At 34.0% G+C, this 21,786-nt stretch overlaps 1 protein-coding gene across 1 annotated transcript in view; it reads left to right on the forward strand.

Annotated features, from left to right (window-relative positions):
- LOC127876625 (afadin- and alpha-actinin-binding protein A-like) overlaps positions 1-21,182 on the forward strand; it is a 97,490-nt gene extending 76,308 nt beyond the window's left edge. Inside the window, exons 10-13 of the mRNA XM_052421968.1 lie at positions 4,861-5,034; positions 5,670-5,781; positions 7,996-8,116; positions 16,537-21,182. Coding sequence (XP_052277928.1) covers positions 4,861-5,034; positions 5,670-5,781; positions 7,996-8,116; positions 16,537-16,882 — 753 coding nt within the window. The 3' untranslated portion in view covers positions 16,883-21,182. The remainder of the gene's footprint in view (positions 1-4,860; positions 5,035-5,669; positions 5,782-7,995; positions 8,117-16,536) is intronic.
- The last annotated feature ends 604 nt before the right edge of the window (positions 21,183-21,786 follow it).

The raw sequence follows: 21,786 nt of genomic DNA on the forward strand, positions 1-21,786 counted from the left end.
AATGCATCAAAAAGAAGATAATGCATATTTTACCTTTCCAAGTGTAATCACAGATACTTTTTTTTTCTTCAAAATAACGTTGAAGTTTTGTAAGAACATTTTTTTTCCTAACCTCATAACTTCCTTTTTTTAAATCAAAACCTCCAAACTAAGAAACAGGAAGTTCATTCTTCATTTATGAAGACTCTTCTATTACAGTAGATTCCACTTAATTGAATATCGGATAATCGAATAATTCTGTTAATTGAATAGAAATTGAAAACACCAAACCATTTGCATCTCTGCCCCTTGTAAAAACTCAACATATTCTGATAGGAAATATGGCGTATTTCCGTTAATTGAATAGCCAATTTTCTATTGCACACTATAATCCACACTATAATCCAGCAAAGAATTTCATAAATTTCCAATTATACGCATCGTATCGACGATTTTGACAGACACACTCAATTGACTGCCTTTGTTTTCATTTCACACCATGCATGTATGCAGTGTCTGTCAAGCGTCACGTGACTAACAGGTGTAGTATGTAAGTACAATGCAAACACTGGAGTCTCCGGTGTGCAGTCAGGTGCAAACTTTCGAATGCAAACTGTCGAATAACACACTTCAACAGTTTGTTGTCGCTTAGAAACAATTCAAGAGTGTGTTGCTGATTAGAAAAAAACTGTTGACGTGTCTTGCTTGACAGTTTGCAATCGGTAATGGAATGTTACACTATATTCTCAGTTCGTGTATATAAACCTACACAACTGCGTCACAGTAAATCATATCTAAACATGATGTCAAACAATAAAAAACGCACACATTTGTCAAAACATCGCAGTCTTAACACTGCTGATCTTGTGTTCACAATAACCAAAATTGAATCCAGTATTGACCAGATTTTCCGGTATATCAGTGCACAGTACATTATCTGTTTCAATAGTAAACTACCTGAAAGAGCGTAACGTCAAAGATACAGCATTCTCCTCGCTACAAAGTTTTCCTTCGAAAGTGTATATACACCCATGCTAATTTTCGCGCGCTTTTTACCAGGACAATACATGAGCAATAGATGTTGCAAGCGTAAGCGTTGGGTAAGCAATAAAATGAAAATGGGAAAATTCATTACACTCACCGTATGGCGTGACATTGTACATTGCCGCATAGTTTTCGCTAGCTTTTTGTTGGGGGCAAAAGAAATACATGTGGACGTTTTATTTAAAGCTAGAAAGTGTGTTTTGGATTACAAAATTTGTATTCTCATTTGGGAATTCAACAAAACATTTATATTTTATTAATAATGGATTCAATATTTAATTCCAATATAAACTTTTTTAAGCGCTTAACGTGTCAACAATGTTTTGATTATGCATGAAAAGCACAATTTCCAGAAGGATTACACCCGGTTAGTGATAACATTGGAAATGTAACTGATTCCGTATAATTGAATACTCCGGATAATTGAATATTCAGACGTGGCAAATGGGCTATTCAATTAAGTGAAATCTACTGTATTACAATAATAGAGCAAATTGTCTACAATTGCAAAATATTCAACATCGATATTAAATGTAAAAAAGTTGTCTCTTTCCACTAACATATCGCCAAAAAAATAGGGTAGGTAGGTCGCCGCAACTTTTTCCATCTAATTTTTTACTTTTACACATTACACATTACGGTATTTTCAATGACAAAGTCTTCCATTTGTCTTTGCAACATCATTTCTCTGTAATTATGTGATGGCAAAATCATAATTTTATAATATTATCCAGTTTAACTAATTCAATACAAAAACTTGACTTCAAATGGCCAAAAAAATGTTAAGTGTCTGCAAAAAAATTAGGGTGGGCCGGGTCAGTGGAAACATTCAAAGTCTTGTAGGCCTTACAGACAAAGCCAATAATTTTTTTATAACACAATGTTAAAGTTTTGGTCTCTTATTAATCACACAAAAAATTAAAAAAATCATGTCGCTTTTGCATTACTTCTACAAAGTTTAAGAACAGTCCTATAGCTTTCTTTTCATACAAAGAAAATGTGTTCTCAACACACGTACACAAGTTAACATTTACAATTATGAAAGTATATAAAGTTTGCAAATTTTCCAGGTTACAAAATTTAAAATAGTTAAAAATACACAGAAAATACTTCTAAATATTAAAGACAATATCATTTCGTTACATGCCCATATAGTATCATAGAAAACATTTTCTGAGACTATCTAGCAGACCCCTACAAACTTTACGTCGTGAGTATTTAAAGTGATACAAAGGTTACGAAATACCACAACAAGGGAAAAACCTATTTCAACCATCAAGTATCATATAATAGATAACCACAGTTGTGTGGCTTTCACGGAAACAATATGTGCTAGCTATATTTAAATGTTCCAAAAATATGTACACATATGAGAAAGATTTGTCCAAAATGTTTAAAGTATGCACAGCTAGAATGTTACGGTATTTGCGAGACAGAAGAACACATACCGGTAATCGTGATATTTGATCAAACTATAAATGAATATGTCTAGTCCATAATATCACTTTATATAACAAGTTGCTGTCTGAATCTTGCACAACAGCCTCGGGGAGCGTTTCATTCTGGCCTGTAGTCTGGTCGGACATTTTTTTTCTGTAAAAGATACACAAACACTACAGGTTAATAAATATATAACTGAATAACTTTATCAATTTTCAAGTCTGTTTTTTAAATGGAAGAGCGAAAACGCATGTTATTCCGCACACAAGTTAGACTAAATAAACGATTTTGATAGATATTTATTTTTTGTAATTTTATATTAGAAAAGATTATGTATAGCTGTTTTAAAAAAAGCTTCAAAGTGATGTATTAGTTTACCACACACCTAAAAGTCCTTATACTGTAATCTGCCAGGTTCATGATACAGTGCGTGTTCCAAGAAGTCGGTAACGGTGACTTCTACCTCGGATATCTTCATGTTCGATACCTTACGTATTCCATCTGCAAAGATATCAAAATACAGGTTAAAACTCAAATGTTTGTCAAAACTATTTAAGTATTCAAAGATGAAACTTTGCCTTTAATAACAGTAAATGTTGGGCCAGGTAAATGTCGGTATTTCTGAAAGTTTTAAGACTCTCATGGATGCAATTTTTGCGACAAAAACTGGCGGAAAATTACCACCAAACTTCCTTTAAAGAAATGCCTGAAGATGAATCAATATTAAAGATGCATGAAAATGTTCCATCATTCTATTATTATAATTAGTTTCATAATTCTGAATTGTATTTTGACTTCACATTATACGTTTTATGTTTTATAGGGCGAATTGACCGGGTACGAACGAGTATTAGGGGCGAACGGAGTCTAATCCTTATCTTAAGAGTTCAGGTTAACAAAAATCATGCCAACCGCGATCATTTATGCAAATTAATTAAATACAAATAAGAAAACACATGTCGTTTTCCTGTATATGTTGCTATTTATCAAACATGTTCTCTGGAGTTAGTGAATTTTCGTCTTTTTGCACACCGCTTCTGTGTTTCTTTCTTCCTTTTGTTGTTGCACGCGCCAAAGAGGAAGCGAAAAACAGCGGTTTTGTATTCAGAATCTGTTGAGTTGCAAATGTATATTATAGCGTACAAACTTATATATGTGTATCTTGTATGCAATGCTTTTATGAATATTTAGTATAATTTATTGTTTACAAGTTTATTATATACTCCCTCCCCAACGGGAAAAATCGCAACTAAAACTAGCTCTAAAAGCTTTTTCAAAATGCTTCAGAAAAACTGTTGAAATATTTATGTAAAATTATATATAGTATTTTTATTTAAATCGTTTACCAAAGATAACAGATAATAATCATTACAATAAAAAAAGAAACATTAGATGATATGACCAAAAACAATGTTGGTACAACGTTATGTTATAACGTTAGATAAACGTTCTAAAATAATGTTATAAAATAATGTTTTAACAACGTTATTTTAACGTTATCGCAAAGAAGGTAGAAAAACAAAACAACATTAGTTTTGTTTTTAATTTTTATCAAATAATGTGTTTTTTTTCTCGTTTTATCAACTTACATCAAATTAAATTAAGTTTTACATACAGTAGTTATGGTAATAACGTTGCCACAACGTCCGTATAAGGTTATTTCATGACCTGACCAATATACAACCAAATTACAACTTTGTAATAACGTTATGTGTTTGCTGGGTTGCAATCTGAAAATTCTAGTTACATGGTGTTTTAAACAGTGTTTGTGAATCCTTGAGAAAAAGCATTTAGTAATAAATATACCCAGCTTATTTGCTCTTAATTGGCTCGTTCATATGCAATGAATATAAATCTATGCAGTGGACCATTAATGTTTTTCTGTGTATAACCACATGGTTTGAAAGTTCTATTTAACTAAAATTGACTTCATCCAGAAAGAGCTGAAGTTTTAATCTGGTATAACACAGGAAATGTCGCATACCACTGAGTGCTTGCCACCTGTGAATCTTACAAACTGAAGTCAAACATCTTCCTGCATTTTATCTTACAAACTGTTCAGTCAAACATCTTCCTGTATATTGTCTAAGAAACAAAGAGTGTTGTAGAAACAGAATGAGTGTTATAAATAACTGAGTGGATAAAGTGATTCATAATTAGACGACTGATTCATTCGAACTACATATTATAAAACCTCTTTCAGTGCTGGAACCGAATTTTGAAGGACTTTGCAAACAGTTTGGCTCCAGATGAGATGCCACAGAACGTGGCGTCTCATCAGAATCCAAACTGTTTGCTCTTCTGATAGTATTCTTTGAAAAAAATTGAAGAAAATGCTTATTTTAGAAATTCAGCAGACAACAAATTTCCCAGCATGCAAAGGGTTGTATATTTCAGCAATCTCTGCAGACCCAGTCCAAGTCCATGGAGAACACGTTTCTCCAGGAGTCACATATCCTCCAGGAGAGGGAGACACTGTCAGAACAGAGGAGGGAGTTCTATCAACAGAAGGCTGACTTTGAGGAGGAGAAAAAGGCTGTGGCTGAGATGGCCCGCAGGACACAACTCGAGGTACCAGTCAAACAGAATGATAGTCAGTATTTATTTTACCCGATCGGGAACAGCTCCAGAACTGCGCCAATTGGGGAAAATGAGTGGGAAAAATAACTTTTATTGGGAAATGTTTGTCGTAAAATCTTCAAATTTTGTAGTTTTTACATGTTTGCAAAGATAAAAATTTAAGGGTTCTTTATGAAGGACAACAAAATTGCTGGATAGAACTCAATAAGTGTTCAAATTGTTCTTCACTTGTAAAATTTTTATACTCTATAAACAAATTATTAACAAAGCGATATGTTGGAGTCGCTCAGTCTGTCAACAAGTCTGTCCTCATAATCTATCAATCAATTAATTCAAAACTTGAATAATATGTAAGGACCATTACATAACGGTAATAATGTGAATAACACAATGTTAATGCCCAGTGACTCTCTTATTCCTAAATTATGTACCCTAAGTTAGCTATGGGCATCGCGGGTATCGGTCACGTGTCTGCAAGTCTGCTTGTGTGTGATCCTTTTGGAATTGTATATTTCCAGCAGATCAGAAGGAAATCCACATTCTTTATGCTTTAGGTGATAAATGTATATATTGTTCATTGCGGGAAAAAGGGTCCGGCTGTATAATTCTCCTGTTTGTGTTCTTAGAGACGTCGGTTTGAAGAAGAGAAAACTCGGTTACTACAGACGTCCTTTCTTAACATTGCTGGGAGTAATCAGTTAAGCAATCATGAGTCATCCTCACCGACAAAGTCAAAAGGTAGGACTCTAAGGTCTTGATAGAGAATATTAAGATTGAGAAGTTCTTAAGTATTGTAAGTCTTCACAGAGCCCAAATAAATATTCATTAATCAGAACATTTAATGACATTTTTCAAATACAAAAATCTGTGAACAAGTCCATGTAACCCTTTCCCCCATAAGAAGCAATTGTAAATGGCTATGTGCAAACAGCATAAAACCAGAACAGCCTGCAAGTAACTCGCATTCTGTTCAGGTTTTATGCTGTTTGCTGCTTATCAGTATATAAGGGTTGGAAATGAAGCCTTTAAATTTTGAATCTAGTAAGAAAGGTCTTAAAATTAAATTTTAACTTTCTAAGGGACAACAAATGCATAAAAATACTTATCTAAGTGGAAAAGGGTAACCGTTAAGTTATGTTTGGAGACTTGTACAGTAGACTCGGCCAATACTGGACTCTCTGAATACCGAAACTCTCCCGATTCCGAACGGTCGGGCCAGTCCTGTATTTTCTCCTTCTATTTATTTGTTAAAAAATGTTGAATAAACCAAACTCCCTCAAAACCGGAAACCGAACAGATATCTCTGTGAACCGAGGCGTGAAAATTACAATTCCTAGTCAGCACAGCGCATGCGGTGTCAGACATTTTGCTCGCGCAATCATCGATAATCGGATTAAACATACCATTAAGGTGTCAAGTCGTTACTGTGCTAAAGAAGTCCGTTTTAATAATGTAAAACAAACTGTGAATGTCTATAATAGACGTGTGGTAACACCAAAAAGTGATTGAGTTGATCATTTTATTAAGCTTAAGATAAACAATTTAATTACACAATTAATGCATGCCGTTGCGACGATCACTTTCTTGTGATCTTCTTGGGTAGTTTAAAAGATCTTATAGCCATGTTTTTAACGCTTAAATGGTTGTTTGTTTGTTTGTCAGATAAAACTGTGAGAAATATGACCGTTAAATATCCATCTATCTGTCTGCAAATTCATTCATTGCCTTTTCTTATTTTTAAACGCATCTTCAGCATTAATAGTCTCATATCTACAAGTCTTCTCAAATCTTTACTCGTCAAAATTGTCTTTGAGGTTTAATTAATTCAGAGCTATTTATAGAGAACTCGAACATGACTCACTCGCCTATATGACAAATGTCACTTATGTACATGTATAAAGCACCACACTCACTTTGGGATTAATTAAAACAAGTTGGTATGAAATGTATTTTTGCTATAAATCAAATAAAGACACATTTTTTTAAGAATGCTTTAAACATAAATTTTACATGAGTACAGTTATCACATGGTACATGTAAATGTATATGGTTTGTTTTATTCTTATATGATTTTGTACACAATGCATACAATGTATATTTCGGCAATATGCATACTCTTGGTAAACCGGAACTTTCTGAAAACTGGATGATCAGGCCGGTCCCCAGACCGTCCGGTTTACAGAGAGTCTACTGTACATACCAGCTTGCATGTCAGATTGCTTTGAACAACCTTACAATCTAAAATAATTTTGGCTATAGAAACAGACCCAGACTTAGTTTGTAGTATGATGTAAATACTGGTTGAGCATTCTATATGTCTATTTTCTCTGCATACCGTTTTATTCTCCTTTCTGAGCTTTTACATAGATGTGGTCCTTAATCATTCTTTGAAAACCTTTTCTAAAAACTGCTGCATTATAATTTTAATTTTCAGTGTTTAAAAAAATAAAAATATTCTCATTAAATGTGCAAATAAAATTGTTTATTTGGGTTCTATATTCATTAAAATGTACCCATTTTAAAGAATCTTGTTTTGGTAACTCTTTGTTTGATTGAATGCTTGCCTAATTTTGTGTTTGTCATAGAAATAATATTCTAAAAATATAAATAAAATGTGTTTAGTGCTGTGAATACTTGTTTAAAGAATGTGTCCCCAGTTTCAACACTGACAAACTTTGACCAACAGCTGTTTATAGATAAATGTAATGCTAATTTAAATATTCTTGAAAGTTGCCATAATACCAAGTCTAACCATATGTAACGCAATGTTCTCTATTTAGAATATATTAACTTTGCATCACAGCCTAATAAAGTATTTTTTAAAGTTCTGCTTTTAGTATTAAATTATTATTTAACGTCATGCATTAAAAATTGACTAACATTTCTGAACATTTAATTCACCTTAAATTTCTTTATTAGTTCCCTTCTCTGATATGTCATCTTCTTGTCTAGCTGACAAATCTCGTCTGCTGCCCTCCACCCCTGTCTTCTCTCCAGCGCCCGGAAAGAAATCATCGCCCTCTGCAACGGACCTTCTTAAATACCTCACTTCCCCAAACAAGAGGAGTCCACTGTAAGTACCAACCTAGTGGTCTGATAGTGACAGGTAGTTTGAACTTATAAAAGAGCTTGGCATTCTATAAAAAGTCCTTCTTTTTGGCTCAAGGATTCACCAGCTTCATGATGCACTATTTTTATGCCCCCCTTCGAAGAAGAGGGGGTATATTGTTTTGCACATGTCGGTCTGTCCGTCGGTCAGTTGGACAGTCCGTCCTCCAAATGGTTTCCGGATGATAACTCAAGAACGCCTAGGACTAGGATCATGAAACATCATAGGTACATTGATCATGACTGGCAGATGACCCCTATTGATTTTGAGGTCACTAGGTCAAAGGTCAAGGTCATAGTCAAGGCCACATTTTTTTTGGGGGGGGGAGGGCATATGTCTCAGACCGTGGAACACTTGTTTTGTTAGTATTTTGCATAAAACAAGTACATGTCTATGTTACTACTACTGCATGGAGATGTCAGAGTATTGACATTTTAGGTGTCATTCCAACCATTTGTGCTCGAGTGCATGCGTGTATGTGTGCATGCATGTTGTGTCTCACTCTGCTGTGGGTCCTATCCTACATTTTGTATGCAATTTTTGTCGAATTTTAACAGAATGTCATCTACAAGTTTTGGATCTCACGTCCTCAAAGTTTTGCAATTGAGATTTTGTTAACCATTTTTTTTAACCATTAACCGTTTTTGTTGCCCATTAATTAAAATTACATATTTTAATGAAAGTGTGCAACTCCTATATTTTACATGTGGTTTTGGTCAAACTTGTAAATAACAATTATCTCCCAGTGCTACAGTGCATATAGTCAAAGTTTTATAATTGTTTTAAATAAAGAGTTTTGGCCCTTTGTTTTTTTTTAAGAACCAATAAGAAAAGAAGCTCCTTTTCTCTACTCCTACATTTTGCATGTACTTTTCACCAAACATTTACATAATAATTACCTGTAAGTGCAGCAGTGCATATTGTCATGGTTTCGCAGATGCACTTCAACACCGTTATTTCGAAGTCGTCGAGACCGTTAAAAAAACTTCGGATTAACGATAATTCCAAATAAACATTTGACAGCAGACTTCTTTGATTCCTTAAAAATAAAACGTTGTGGAATTAGCATGGTTCGGTTACTAGTTAACTAGTCAGATAGCAATATATTTCTTCTCGTAACAAACGGGGGAATAAAACGATTCTTTTTCTTGTTTTTATTTTTCTCTAATTACAGAACATATAAAATAAAACGAATAGCACAAATTATCAGACATACATACATATGCATACATTTTCGGAAATGAATAACCTTTTTTTTAATAATACGCGATGTCTCTCTGAACACCCACGTTCGCGCAGACAACAAAGGTGTAATTATCGGCTTTTGACGCGCCACGACAAAGGTGTGAAATTACGCTCAGTTTTTTGCAGTGGTTTGACTTCGGATTAAAGATATCATTGATAATTAGGTGCGAATTATAGTGTTTGGACCAACAGAATCACTTGGAATTAACGATTTCTTCGGTTTAACAAAGTTCGTATTAACAATGAAATTTTACATTAAACAAACAAGAATCAAAATCAGGACCAGAAAAATACTTCGAAATAGTGGTGACTTCGGATTATCGGTGTTTGAAATAACGGTGTTGAAGTATACTTTATATTTTTAAAGAGTTGTTACTCTTTGTTTAAAGTTACATATAAAAGCTTCTGTGTTCCACTCCTACTTTTTTGTGAAATTTTTACAGGATATGCACGGCTATTCAGCTGCTGCAAATGATGGAATAACCATAACATTTTTCCTTTGTTTTTCTACTTAACAATCTATAGTCCCCTTAGTTAGTGTTTTTCTCTTTCAATACTAAATGGATCATGTTGAATAACCTTAATGCTTTGATGAGCTCAATGAAAAGAATTTTAGCTCCAACTACTTTGGCAGAATTTATGTCACTTAATTAATTTGTCTGTTTTTCCACCATAGAATATCAGTTTCTAGTCACAAAATAATTTAACTCCCTTTTAACTACGGGTTGAATATTAAAACTTTCACAATTAAATAATTTAACTGTGTTTATCATTGTAAAGAAAGCACTTTTGTCTGCAACTCTATGTAAAATACACACATGGGATTTGACTGTTTTAAAACACATGTTGTGGGGAAATGAGTGTCTGTGACACATTTCTGGTTGTACTTAAAAATTTTATCACAAATTCTTCCTGCACTGTTATAATAACAATGCACCAGTTGCAAGGGAGTTACTGTCTGTGACAGCTACATTTGTACATATTTACTTTTAAAATTGTGTGTCTTAAAACCTTACATTGCCATGTAAACAAAAATATAATTAAGTCTGGGTGCATACAGCTAGAAATCAGTAAATAACTCAGATTTCAATGAAAACTTCACACTTAGGTTTCAGTGTATGATACTTCACACTTGGGTTTCAGTGTATGATACTTCACACTTGGGTTTCAGTGTATGATACTTTACACTTGGATTTCAGTGTATGATACTTCACACTTGGGTTTCAGTGTATGATACTTCACACTTGGGTTTCAGTGTATGATACTTCACACTTGGGTTTAAGTGTATGATACTTCACACTTGGGTTTCAGTGTATGATACTTCACACTTGGGTTTCAGTGTATGATACTTCACACTTGGGTTTCAGTGTATGATACTTCACACTTGGGTTTAAGTGTATGATACTTCACACTTGGGTTTCAGTGTATGATACTTCACACTTGGGTTTCAGTGTATGTGACTTAAAGAATATGAGCAGTGCTCTGTGAAAAAGGGATTAAATGTATGTGCATAAAGTGTCATCCCAGATTAGCCTGTGCAGTCTGCACTGGCTAATCTGGGATGACACTTTCCACCTTCACTAGATTTTTTTGCTAAGATGAGACTTTCTTTAAACAAAATATATCATAAAAGCGGAAACTGTCATCCCAGATTAGCCTGTGCAGAGTGCACAGGGTAATTTAGGACGACACTTTACGCACAGGCATACAACCCCCTTCTCACAGAGCAAGGCTCTATGTACATGACCAAAGCTGAAAGCAGAGTCACAGCAAAGTTTCCTGGGGTGCTCTCTTTACAGTATAATTGAAATAAAAAGCAAATCATGTTGAGATTTGATTGTCAAAACATTATGTTGTGATTTTATCCAACTGTGCTTAGCTTTTTTTTTTCAATAGCTCTTTATTTCCAGTACCACAGTTATGCCAACAGTTGATTTTATCTACCTTAATTGGTCTCAGTCATTTCAATTTTACATTAAGAAAGTGTGTTGTTAGCTCACCTGAGCGCAACGTGCTCATGGTGAGCTTTTGTGATCGCCTTTTGTCCGTCGTGCGTTGTCCGTTGTGCGACGTCAACATTTGCCTTGTTCACTCTCTAGAGGCCACATTTATTGTCCAATCTTCATGAAATTTGGTCAGAAGATTGGTTTCAATGATATCTTGGATGAGTTCGAAAATGGTTACGTTTGCTTGAAAAACATGGCTGCCAGGGGGCTGGGCATTTTTCCTTATATGGCTATATATGGCTATAGTAAGATACTGTTAACACTCTGGAGGCCACATTTATTGTCTGATCTTCATGAAACTTGGTCAGAAGATTCATCCCAATAATATCTTGGACGAGTTCGAAAATGATGCCAGTTTGTTGAAAAACATGGCCGCCAGGGAGCTGGGCATTTTTCCTTATATGGCTTTAGTAAAACCTTGTTAACACTCTAGAGGCCACATTTATTTTCCGATCTTCATGAAACTTGCTCAGAAGATTTGTCCCACAGATATCTTTGATGAGTTCAAAAATGGTAACCTTTGCTTGAAAAACATGGCTGCCAAGGGGCGGGGCATTTTTCCTTATATGGCTATATATGGCTATACTAAAATATTGTTAACACTCTAGAGGCCACATTTATTGTCCAACCTTAATGAAACTTGGTCAGAAGATTCATCCCAATAATATCTTGGATGAGTTCGAAAATGATGCCGGTTGGTTGAAAAACATGGCCACCAGGGGGCGGGGCATTTTTCCTTATATGGCTATAGTAAAACCTTGTTAACACTCTAAGAGGCCACATTTATTGTCCAATCTTGATGAAATATGGTCAGAAGATTTGTCTTTATGATATCTTGGATGAGTTCGAAAATGGTTACGTTTGCTTGAATAACATGGCCGCCAAGGGGCGGGGCATTTTTCCTTATATGGCTATATAAGGCTATAGTAAAATCTTGTTAACACTCTAGAGGCCACATTTATAGTCCGATCTTCATGAAACTCGGTCAGAAGATTCATCCCAATAATATCTTGGGCAACTTCAAAAATGATGCCGGTTGGTTGAAAAACATGGCCACCACAGGGGCGGGGCTATTTTCCTATTATGGCTATAGTAAAACCTTGTTAACACTCTAGAGGTCAGAAGATTTGTCCCAATGATATCTTGGATGAGTTCGAAAATGGTTTTGGTTGCTTTAAAAACATGGCCACCAGGGGCGGGGCATTTTTCCTTATATGGATATATATGGCTATATAGTAAAACCTTGTTAACACTCTAGAGGCCACATTTATTGTCCAATCTTCATGAAATTTAGTCAGAAGATTGGTCTCAATGATATCTTGAATGAATTCGAAAATAATTATGTTTGCTTGAAAAAAATGGCTTCCAAGGGGCGGGGCATTTTTCCTTATATGGCTATAGTAAAATCTTGTTAACACTCTAGAGGCCACATTTACTGTCCGATCTTCATGAAACTTTGTCAGAAAATTCATCCCAATAATATCTTGAATGAGTTCAAAAATGATGCCGGTTGGTTGAAAAACATGGCTGCCGGGGGAAGGGGCATTTTTCCTTATATGGCTATAGTCAAACCTTGTTAACACTCTAGAGGCCACATTTATTTTCCGATCTTCATGAAACTTGGTCAGAAGATTTGTCCCAATAATATCTTGTTATCTCAGGTGAGCGACTTTGGGACTTTCAGGCCCTCTTGTGTTTTTAAGGTGTTGCAATTTCGATATTATGTTATTATTCCCTGCCAAAGGGTGGAGGGATATAGAATTGGCATTATCTGTCTGTCTTAAACAACAGTTTTAATGGCTTACTCAGATACCATACACGATTTCAACATGAAACTTCATGGGTGTATACATATCAATGAGAAGTGCAAAACTTAAGAACCATAACTTAACACTTTCTTAAATACGAGTTATGACCCTTTGTTGTTTGTATAATGTCACCTTTCAGGGATATATCTTAGATATGATACAATATTTCAACATGAAACATATCAGTGAGGAGAACTGCAATGCACAAGAACCATAACCCTACACTTTTTAAAATAAGAGTTATTACCCTTTTGTTGTTTTTGTATGGTGTAACTTTTCAGGGCTATATCTCGGATATGATACAAGATTTCAACATAAAACTTCTTGGGTGTCAATGAGGATTTACTGTATATCAAGGGATTTGCACCCATCAATGATCAAAATGTATTTGGCAGGTGACTTTTAATTTAAACACAGTTCAGGACAATTGATATGACGCCGGCTGTCAATCAAATCTTTATCTAAGAATTCATCAACCAATCAGCGATCGATTAATCAGGCACGCGAGTTAAAAAGAACTGTCCGCCATTTTCTAGACAAGCTATGTCTAGGTTCACTTTTATTTCAAAGAGTTTCTTTTGTTTTCCTCTTTAAAAACGTAGATTAAAAATGGTAAAACGGTGTCAATGGCGATTATGCAACTCAGACAATCAATATCCTGACATATTAGTTGGTGGCATTGAATTTATATCGTTTCTAAAGCCGAAAAGAGATCTTGAAAAGTGTAAGAGATGGATAAATGCAGGCAGTTGTCCCCACGAACAACGGAACGTCAACACTGTCAAAGACAATTACAATATCTTATTATCGAATATACTAGCAGATTTTAATAGTTTATGTTATCGATCTGATCATCACATAATAGTTCATGTTTTTACTAGTTTTGTCAGTTACTAGGTGATTTATAGAAGCAAGGTTCATCTGCATTACTTTAAGAGAAGAAAAACCCAGCATGAAGCCTTATTCAGGCTGTGTTTTATTACCCTGATAGTAATAACACTGTATTATGTGAATTGGGAATAAGACATCAATTTGGGAATAAATTGTGTTTTGTCAAAAGTGCATAATATGCAGTTTTATATATTGCATTTTTCTAGTTTTACAAATTATCATTAAAACATATACTTGCATATATAATAGCATCATTTAAATTGATTTTACTTCAAAAATGGATTTTTTATTAATTTAAAAAAAAATTGTTATGAAATGAAACTGTGTCCATGCCGCGCATGGACACGGTTTAAAAATACACTTTAAATGATACAAATTCAATCACTGTTAATGAAAAAGTCATGGAAAATTTCTTATTAAGCTTAAATTATAGATAATATATTACAAAAATATAAGTAGATCATGAAATGAATAGTTTTGTTTGAGAAAATCACCTAAATGATGTCCATTCTCAGTTTGATGTCTTATTCCCAATTCACATAATACAGTGTTGTAATGCACTTAATTGTCATTATACATGTTATTAGAAGGTGACACGTGATATCTTATCTTAATAACGGTATCTACACATGTGCAGACATGTGGTGTCACCAATGAACGATTTTAATCCACACTTGGAAAGCGAATGCCTAGTTTTCTTTTTTTCAACGAGCTTCGTTTATTTTGTTCGAAAAAAAAAAACGGAAATAAAAGATGGCAAAACGGTGTAAATAGGGATTATGTAACTCTGACATTCGGTATCCAGAAAGATTTCCAACGCGGAAATGCGGTCATGACAAGAGCAAGTGGAAGCTTCAATGTGTAGAATTACCAAGATCCCCCTTATAGAACATTAATTTCTTTCAAAAACTGGAAATGTCATATAAGCAATAACTAAGCATTCTTAAGTATGAACTATATCACGTGTGCATGTAAAATAAAAGAGACTATTGGTACCCACTTTGCGTAACTTAACGAAATCCCCGTTATAAATCGAGTTTTTGTGTGTGTCAGAAACAATTGAAAACCATTTTATGTTACTATTTTAATAAAAACGTACCGATAAATGCCATTGTATAGGAGTTATTACTGATATGACCAATAAATGCAGTAACTTGGGGGAAGTCGGTACCTGCGCGTGCGTCTGATACTGGTAGCTTTATTAAGTAGCCTGACTGAATTTTCCTTCATACAGCGCTTAATTATATCAGCCAATGACCAAACTGATTGTGTTATTTTTTTGCACTTTCAATTATAGTGATTGATAAATGTCCAATAAGCAATGTTTAATATTATTAATATCACTTTTATACGTAATAACATGTGGGATTTAGGTACCCAATCGGCGTCAGAAAGCGCGTGAAACTTCAACGAAATCCCAGTTATAAAGCGATATTTCATGTCAAATACACGAGGGAAAATGTTTCGTTAATATTGTTGTAAATAACATGGGTAAATAACAGTGTAGAAGGTTTAATTTATTGCTAATACCACCATTACACGTAACAGGTTCGATTTCGGTAAGCGGCGCAAGCGTTTGAGAGCGTGTTTAATGTACCAAAAAAAAACGTTATAAATAGCTTATGTTCTCTATAAACATATATATTTTATTTTGCATTTGCATAATAACTAAATGACACAAACCCCTTTTACAAGTGTTTTATGTTGTGAAAAAGTCCATAAAAATCATCCGGAATATGGCGTAAATCTATATGCAATCTATAGGCAAAGAAGCCATTTTGGTGTTAGCTTGTCTAGGTTTGCTAACCGCTAAGCCATGTGATTAAGTGGGCGGAGCGATCATCGTCCAGGGGTCATGTCAATTAGTTACAATTTGTATGCCCCTGATAGGGTGGCATACAGCAGTGGCACTGTCATTCCGTCTGTTTTGTCTGTCCTTATTTGTCTATCAGTCCAGTATCTCTATCAACACTTTTTTCCTAAATGCCTTCGGATATTTATCTGATTGATTTTTGGGGTGTGAGTCTACCTCCATGACAAACAGATCAAGGATGAGTTTGGTTCAGGTCCATTTATTTTTGCAAAGTATAGGGGCCTTGGACTTTTACATTTATCTATAGGATAACAATTTTCCGGACCTTTTTTTTTACATTGCAGATATTGACCTGATTTTTTGTATGTGAGTCAACATAGATGACTTACAGATTGAGATTGAGTTTTGTTACAGTCCATTATATTTGACAAAGTTACAGGCCTTGGACATATGCTTTTTCTCCAAGATAATACTTTTCCAGAATTATATATTTTATAGCTGACGTGCAGTTCCAAAGTGGAGTAGGGGGCATTGTGTTTCACCAACACAGCTCTTGTTAGACATATTTATATTAATGGTCAGCTCACAATATTGCTAATATTTGATAGATCTTTCTTGCAGAAAGCCTGCCCACTCCTTGGACCAGCAGTCAGTGGTCAGTTGTGACTCCCTGACCAGCAAGTCTACCAACTCTGCACCTGGTGACCTCATGCAGTATCCCTCTGGGTCGTCCAAACCCTCTACATTTGAAAAAACAAAAAAGTCATCAGTGTCAGCCAAATGCTCACCACTTCAAACTGCTGACTCATGTTCTTCAACATCTGCCAGAAGCTCATTATTTGAACCATCTGGGTCAAGTAAAGGCTTGTCTATAGAGGAACTAGAGGAAATTAAGCGTTCCTTGTACCAAGAGGAGAGAAAACGCAGATCCAGCTCAGCAAGCCTTTCAAGTCTAGATGGAAACTGAGTTTGTGGACATTGGGAGTTATGAATTTTATGTAATCCAATTTTTAGCTCGGCTGTTTTCGGAGAAAACCAGAGGTATTGTCATAGCAAGCGCGTCGTCCGACGTCCGCGTTGTGCTAAAACCTTTACATTTTGTTAAGGTTTTGATTATTGGCTCTTAAATCAAAGTGCTTCAACCTACAACTTTGAAACTTCACATATAGCTGCACCTTGATGAGTTCTACATGCCACACCCAGGTCAAAGGTCAAGGTCACTGTGACCTCTAAAAAAAATATAAAAAATCTGACAAGCTTTCATTTATTAAAAACTGCACCTGCAGCCGAATGTGGCACCCATTATGCAGTGCTCTTGTTATATGGAATACAATAACATTTATAGTTTAAAGCATGGAGCAGAGCAATTTGTTGGCTTTTGGGACTGAATCTATGCTTGAATGAAGTCCTGTTCACACATTTTTCCGTGGAATGTAAAATGTTCCACAGTAAGATGTTATTGATATGCACTTTTATGATGATACATGACCATTTTGCATGCTTTGTGAAGGAATAACTTTTTATGCAATTACAGGGGCAACATTTGAGACATCTTCTGTATTGTTGATACTGATTGTTTGATGCAATTAAATTCAATAAATAAATACATCTAAAACATAATATTTTAACAAATGGAGGCAACTTTCCCAGTCCATGATATTGTATTACCAATATGCTCAAATTTCTAAACAGAAACAACTGCTTTATAATAGTTTTAATGTAAAATCCCTTTGTTTCTGACTGTATAGCAATGTGCTGTTGCAACTAATATCTGTGGTATCAAACACTGCTGTGATCATATAAACAAGAACATATCTGTTCCACTAATGTTATAAGTATTTACATTTATACAATTTTCCTGTATAACACGATTTTGCTTCCTGTATGCAAGTTTTTTTTTAACAAAAATGTTTTTCTGTTGTGTCTATTTTTGTATTGTGATACATATGCACTAACATTGATTTCTATCCACTTGGTAATTGCATACATGCAATTTTGTTAAAGTCAAGTTTGGCTTTCATCAATATCTTAAATTGGTTATTTCTTATTCATAACAAATATTTGTAAAATGTTGGGTAATTTGTATTTATTTTATTAAAGCACTATAATTTTAAATACTATATAAACTTGTAGCTGATGTAAAGCCAATTAGATTTTAAAGAGTATATGTTAATTTCAGACATTAATGTGTGCAGATGGCATTCAGACCTTGCTTCAAGGAAATCCCATATTGTTACTTTTATTTGTGTCTTCTGCAGTACTTTTTAGAATTAAGGGCATTATTGTAAACACAATCTGATTTGTTAATACAAAATAATTGTCATTAATATTTGTTCATGTTTCAAAAGATATGCAAAGAAGACTGACATTACCCATAGATCATTATATCGCCAAGCCTCAATTGACATAATTTTGTTTAGTGACATTTTAAGTATTGTTTTGTTCCATGTTAATCATCCTTTTCATATTAATTTTGGATATTTACATTGTCTTTTTTAATTCTTCAAACTGCTGAATTATTTTACGTATCTGTTTTATGAATATAAATTATCTCATTATGCTTCAAAAGTATTTGATGATTTTTGCATATTGGTTGAGCTATTCTGAAGTGATGCATACAATGATCAAATCATCCAACCTTCTGATAATAAGATAAAATGTCAAACATTTCCAGAGAACATTGTGGGTAAGTGCTGAGTGCAAAAACTTAAACTTTCTTCAGTGTTTTATTTAACTTTCTTCAGTGTTTGTGGAATATAAAACAAAATGTTATAGTGCAGATAGTGCCTCAGAAAGCATGAAAGGATCCAAACAAAACTTCATATAATGATAGGAGACTTTGAGCCTATGTGTGGATTATAAGAACTAGAACTCTTTCTTAGACCTCATTTTTATGGAGTTTTTGCATTTTGTTTATTTGTCTTTTACAAACAAGTACTATAAGTATAACACTGATTGTAATTAAAATTCATTTATCAAGAAAAAAAATTTTTTTTCTATAAATTGTATTATTTTTCCAAATATTGAAGGCCAATATCACAGTTTTGGGTTAAAGAATACCATGGGAGCATTCGTCACTTACAGTTTTGTATTGAGTTTATTATAATATGAGAAGCTGCTGAGATTTGCTAACTGAATTTTATTCTGTCCTTGATATATACCGGTATATTTATGGAGCTATTGCTCTTGATAAGTTATGCTTGCAGTGTACCTGTTTATATAAATTGCTGACATTCACTAGAAAATGGAACCAATTAATTTTTTTTAGATTTTTACAACTGCTGCCATTCCGTTTTTTTGCTTCCATCTTTAATGTTATGTATTGTGTTCTTTATTGCAATGTTTTTGTTATTTTGTTCAAATTGACCAGGTAATTTTAACACTGATACAACATGTATATAAACTATTAGTGCTGAAATTGAATGGTCAAAAACCAACACAAACGTTCAATAACTTGCCATTTCCCAAGCTACCATTTTGAGTGTTTTGTAACAATGTAAAGTTGTAATATTGGTACAATCAATGGAATGCAATTAGGTAATAACATCCCAGTCATGTAGTAGCATCCTTCTTATAACAATGCTCCACATTTCAGCTTCATATTTCTATTAACTACATGGATGCTAACTGATATAATATCCCACTTTATTAATGGAGTTAGCCCCCTATACGTTAACATTATGTAAACTGTAATATGCATGCAAATTTAGGCATATGCCTTTTTTGAACAGTTTCGACAAAGTTAAAATTGAAATAGACAGAGTACGTAAAACACAAAATATCACAATGCCATTCCTTTTTGTGTGTCTGTATTATGATTATAATACTATGTTATGATTTGTTTATTGATAGTCCAACTTATAAAAAGTAATAAGGGTTGCACATTTTACGTGTAAAAATTGTTTGCACTCATAAAATAATCAAATCAAATATATCAGGCATCATTTTGTATACATATTCCAAGCTTGAGTTATATTGTATTTTCATCTCAAACATTAGTTGTTGTTTTTTGATATTTTTTTAAATTGATGTTTGTATTATTTTGTATTAGGTGTTTGTATTAATTTGTACATGTTAATTGTTTCCATTTATTATATTTCTTAATTTTAGACAGTGCCTTTGTTAAATTATGCATATCAATTTAAAAGACCCATTCCATTGTACATTTATACCGACTATATTTTTATAAAAAAAGGTAAAATAATTTGTGCTATAATTTAAACAAGACAAATTTGTTTCATTGTTGTAAATTGTTTTGGTCACCTAAGTGTTCATTTGCTGATATTTCGTAGGTGTTTTATGTCTTTATGTTTTGTTACTAGTATATAGTGTAGTGTTCACTTAATTTGGAGAACTGAGGGAGACATTTCTGTATCTCATATTTATCAGTGTTAGTCAGAAGCACCATTGTTGAACTGAGCTCTCAACATGTCACTGTGTTCTGTTGTTTGTTTGTAATGGATTTGTTGCTGAAGACACAGCATTGAAAACATCATATCAACCTGTTCACTTTGTAAAACGTGAATCTCAATATGCTCATTTTGCACACAGTTAGCATGATATAACAGTAAGAGCTGCTTGAGTAATGGAATCTTGCCTTCTTTTTCCAATATCATATCTGAGACAAATTAGCATAATTATACTTGCAACTATCCATCCTCTAGCCAATACTGTGGCCGCGGTACAGCAAATGTACTCAAGGTGTCTGATGCATGAATTGATGCACATGTCATTTGTATTTACCAAATACATATTTTTATGCCCCTGGATCGAATGATCGGGGGCATATTGTTATTGTCCTGTCTGTCATTTATTCATTCATTCATTGTGTATATGTGTATCCCAAAACTTTAACCTTGGTCATAACTTTTGCAATATTGAAGATAGCAACTCTATATTTGGCATGCATGTGTATCTCATGAAGCTGCACATTTTGAGTGGTGAAAGGTCAAGGTCATCCTTCAAGGTCAAAGGTTAAATATATGGCTTCAAAGTGGCGTAATAGGGGGCATTGTGTTAATGACAAACACATCTGTTGTTTGCAAATGAAATTTGTGCATATTTTTGTGCAGTTTGCCGTCCGTTCTGATAAGTTAATGTGGGCTATTAACAACAATTAAAAATGCAGGTTTTTATGTTTATATATGTATATTAGATACGTACATATTAGAAATTAGAATGGTGCGAAGTTAGTTTTTATATGTTGACTTGTTCGTAAAAAAATGATGTGTACTGTGTTTCAATTACCAATAAATCATAGTAAGTTGTTCCGAGTTATTGCCATGTTCTTGCCATCCAATTAACACAGTTATTCCGCAGATGAAAGGCCGTCTGCAACCAACACTAATAAGGGATTGCGACTGGAAAACTTCTGAAAAAAGCGATAAAAATATAGTTATTAAACACCAGTAATTGAGCAACCATATGTACCGGTATTTGGGGACATTTTAGGCGTCTATTTGGTTCCGTCTCTCGCGCTTTCATTTGCAACATTGAATGCTGTTCCCAACATTTTCACGCAATTTTCGTAATAATACTGATATTTATCAAAGATTTATAAATAAAATGTATTAGTACGGATGTATGTACATAAAAAGTAAAAAAAATGCAACAGTCAGTAAAAGAAAAATAAATACCATCAATTTTATAGCATCCGCTTGTCTTATTGAATGCATGCACCTCAAAAAAGATAAATCATATCCAACTCTTTGTACCATCATCGCGTCTTCATTAGCGCTAATCGACCGAGCGTCTGGCCAGTCATGTGTGTGTTCCGTAAGCTAATTAACATGGAAGATACAATTGCTGAAATTGCGCTCATCTCTATGCGCTTAATTGTAGTTTGAGTCAAGAAACAAACTCTAAGGATGA

This window comes from Dreissena polymorpha, chromosome 4 (assembly GCF_020536995.1).
Source record: "Dreissena polymorpha isolate Duluth1 chromosome 4, UMN_Dpol_1.0, whole genome shotgun sequence".
NCBI lineage: Eukaryota > Metazoa > Mollusca > Bivalvia > Myida > Dreissenidae > Dreissena > Dreissena polymorpha.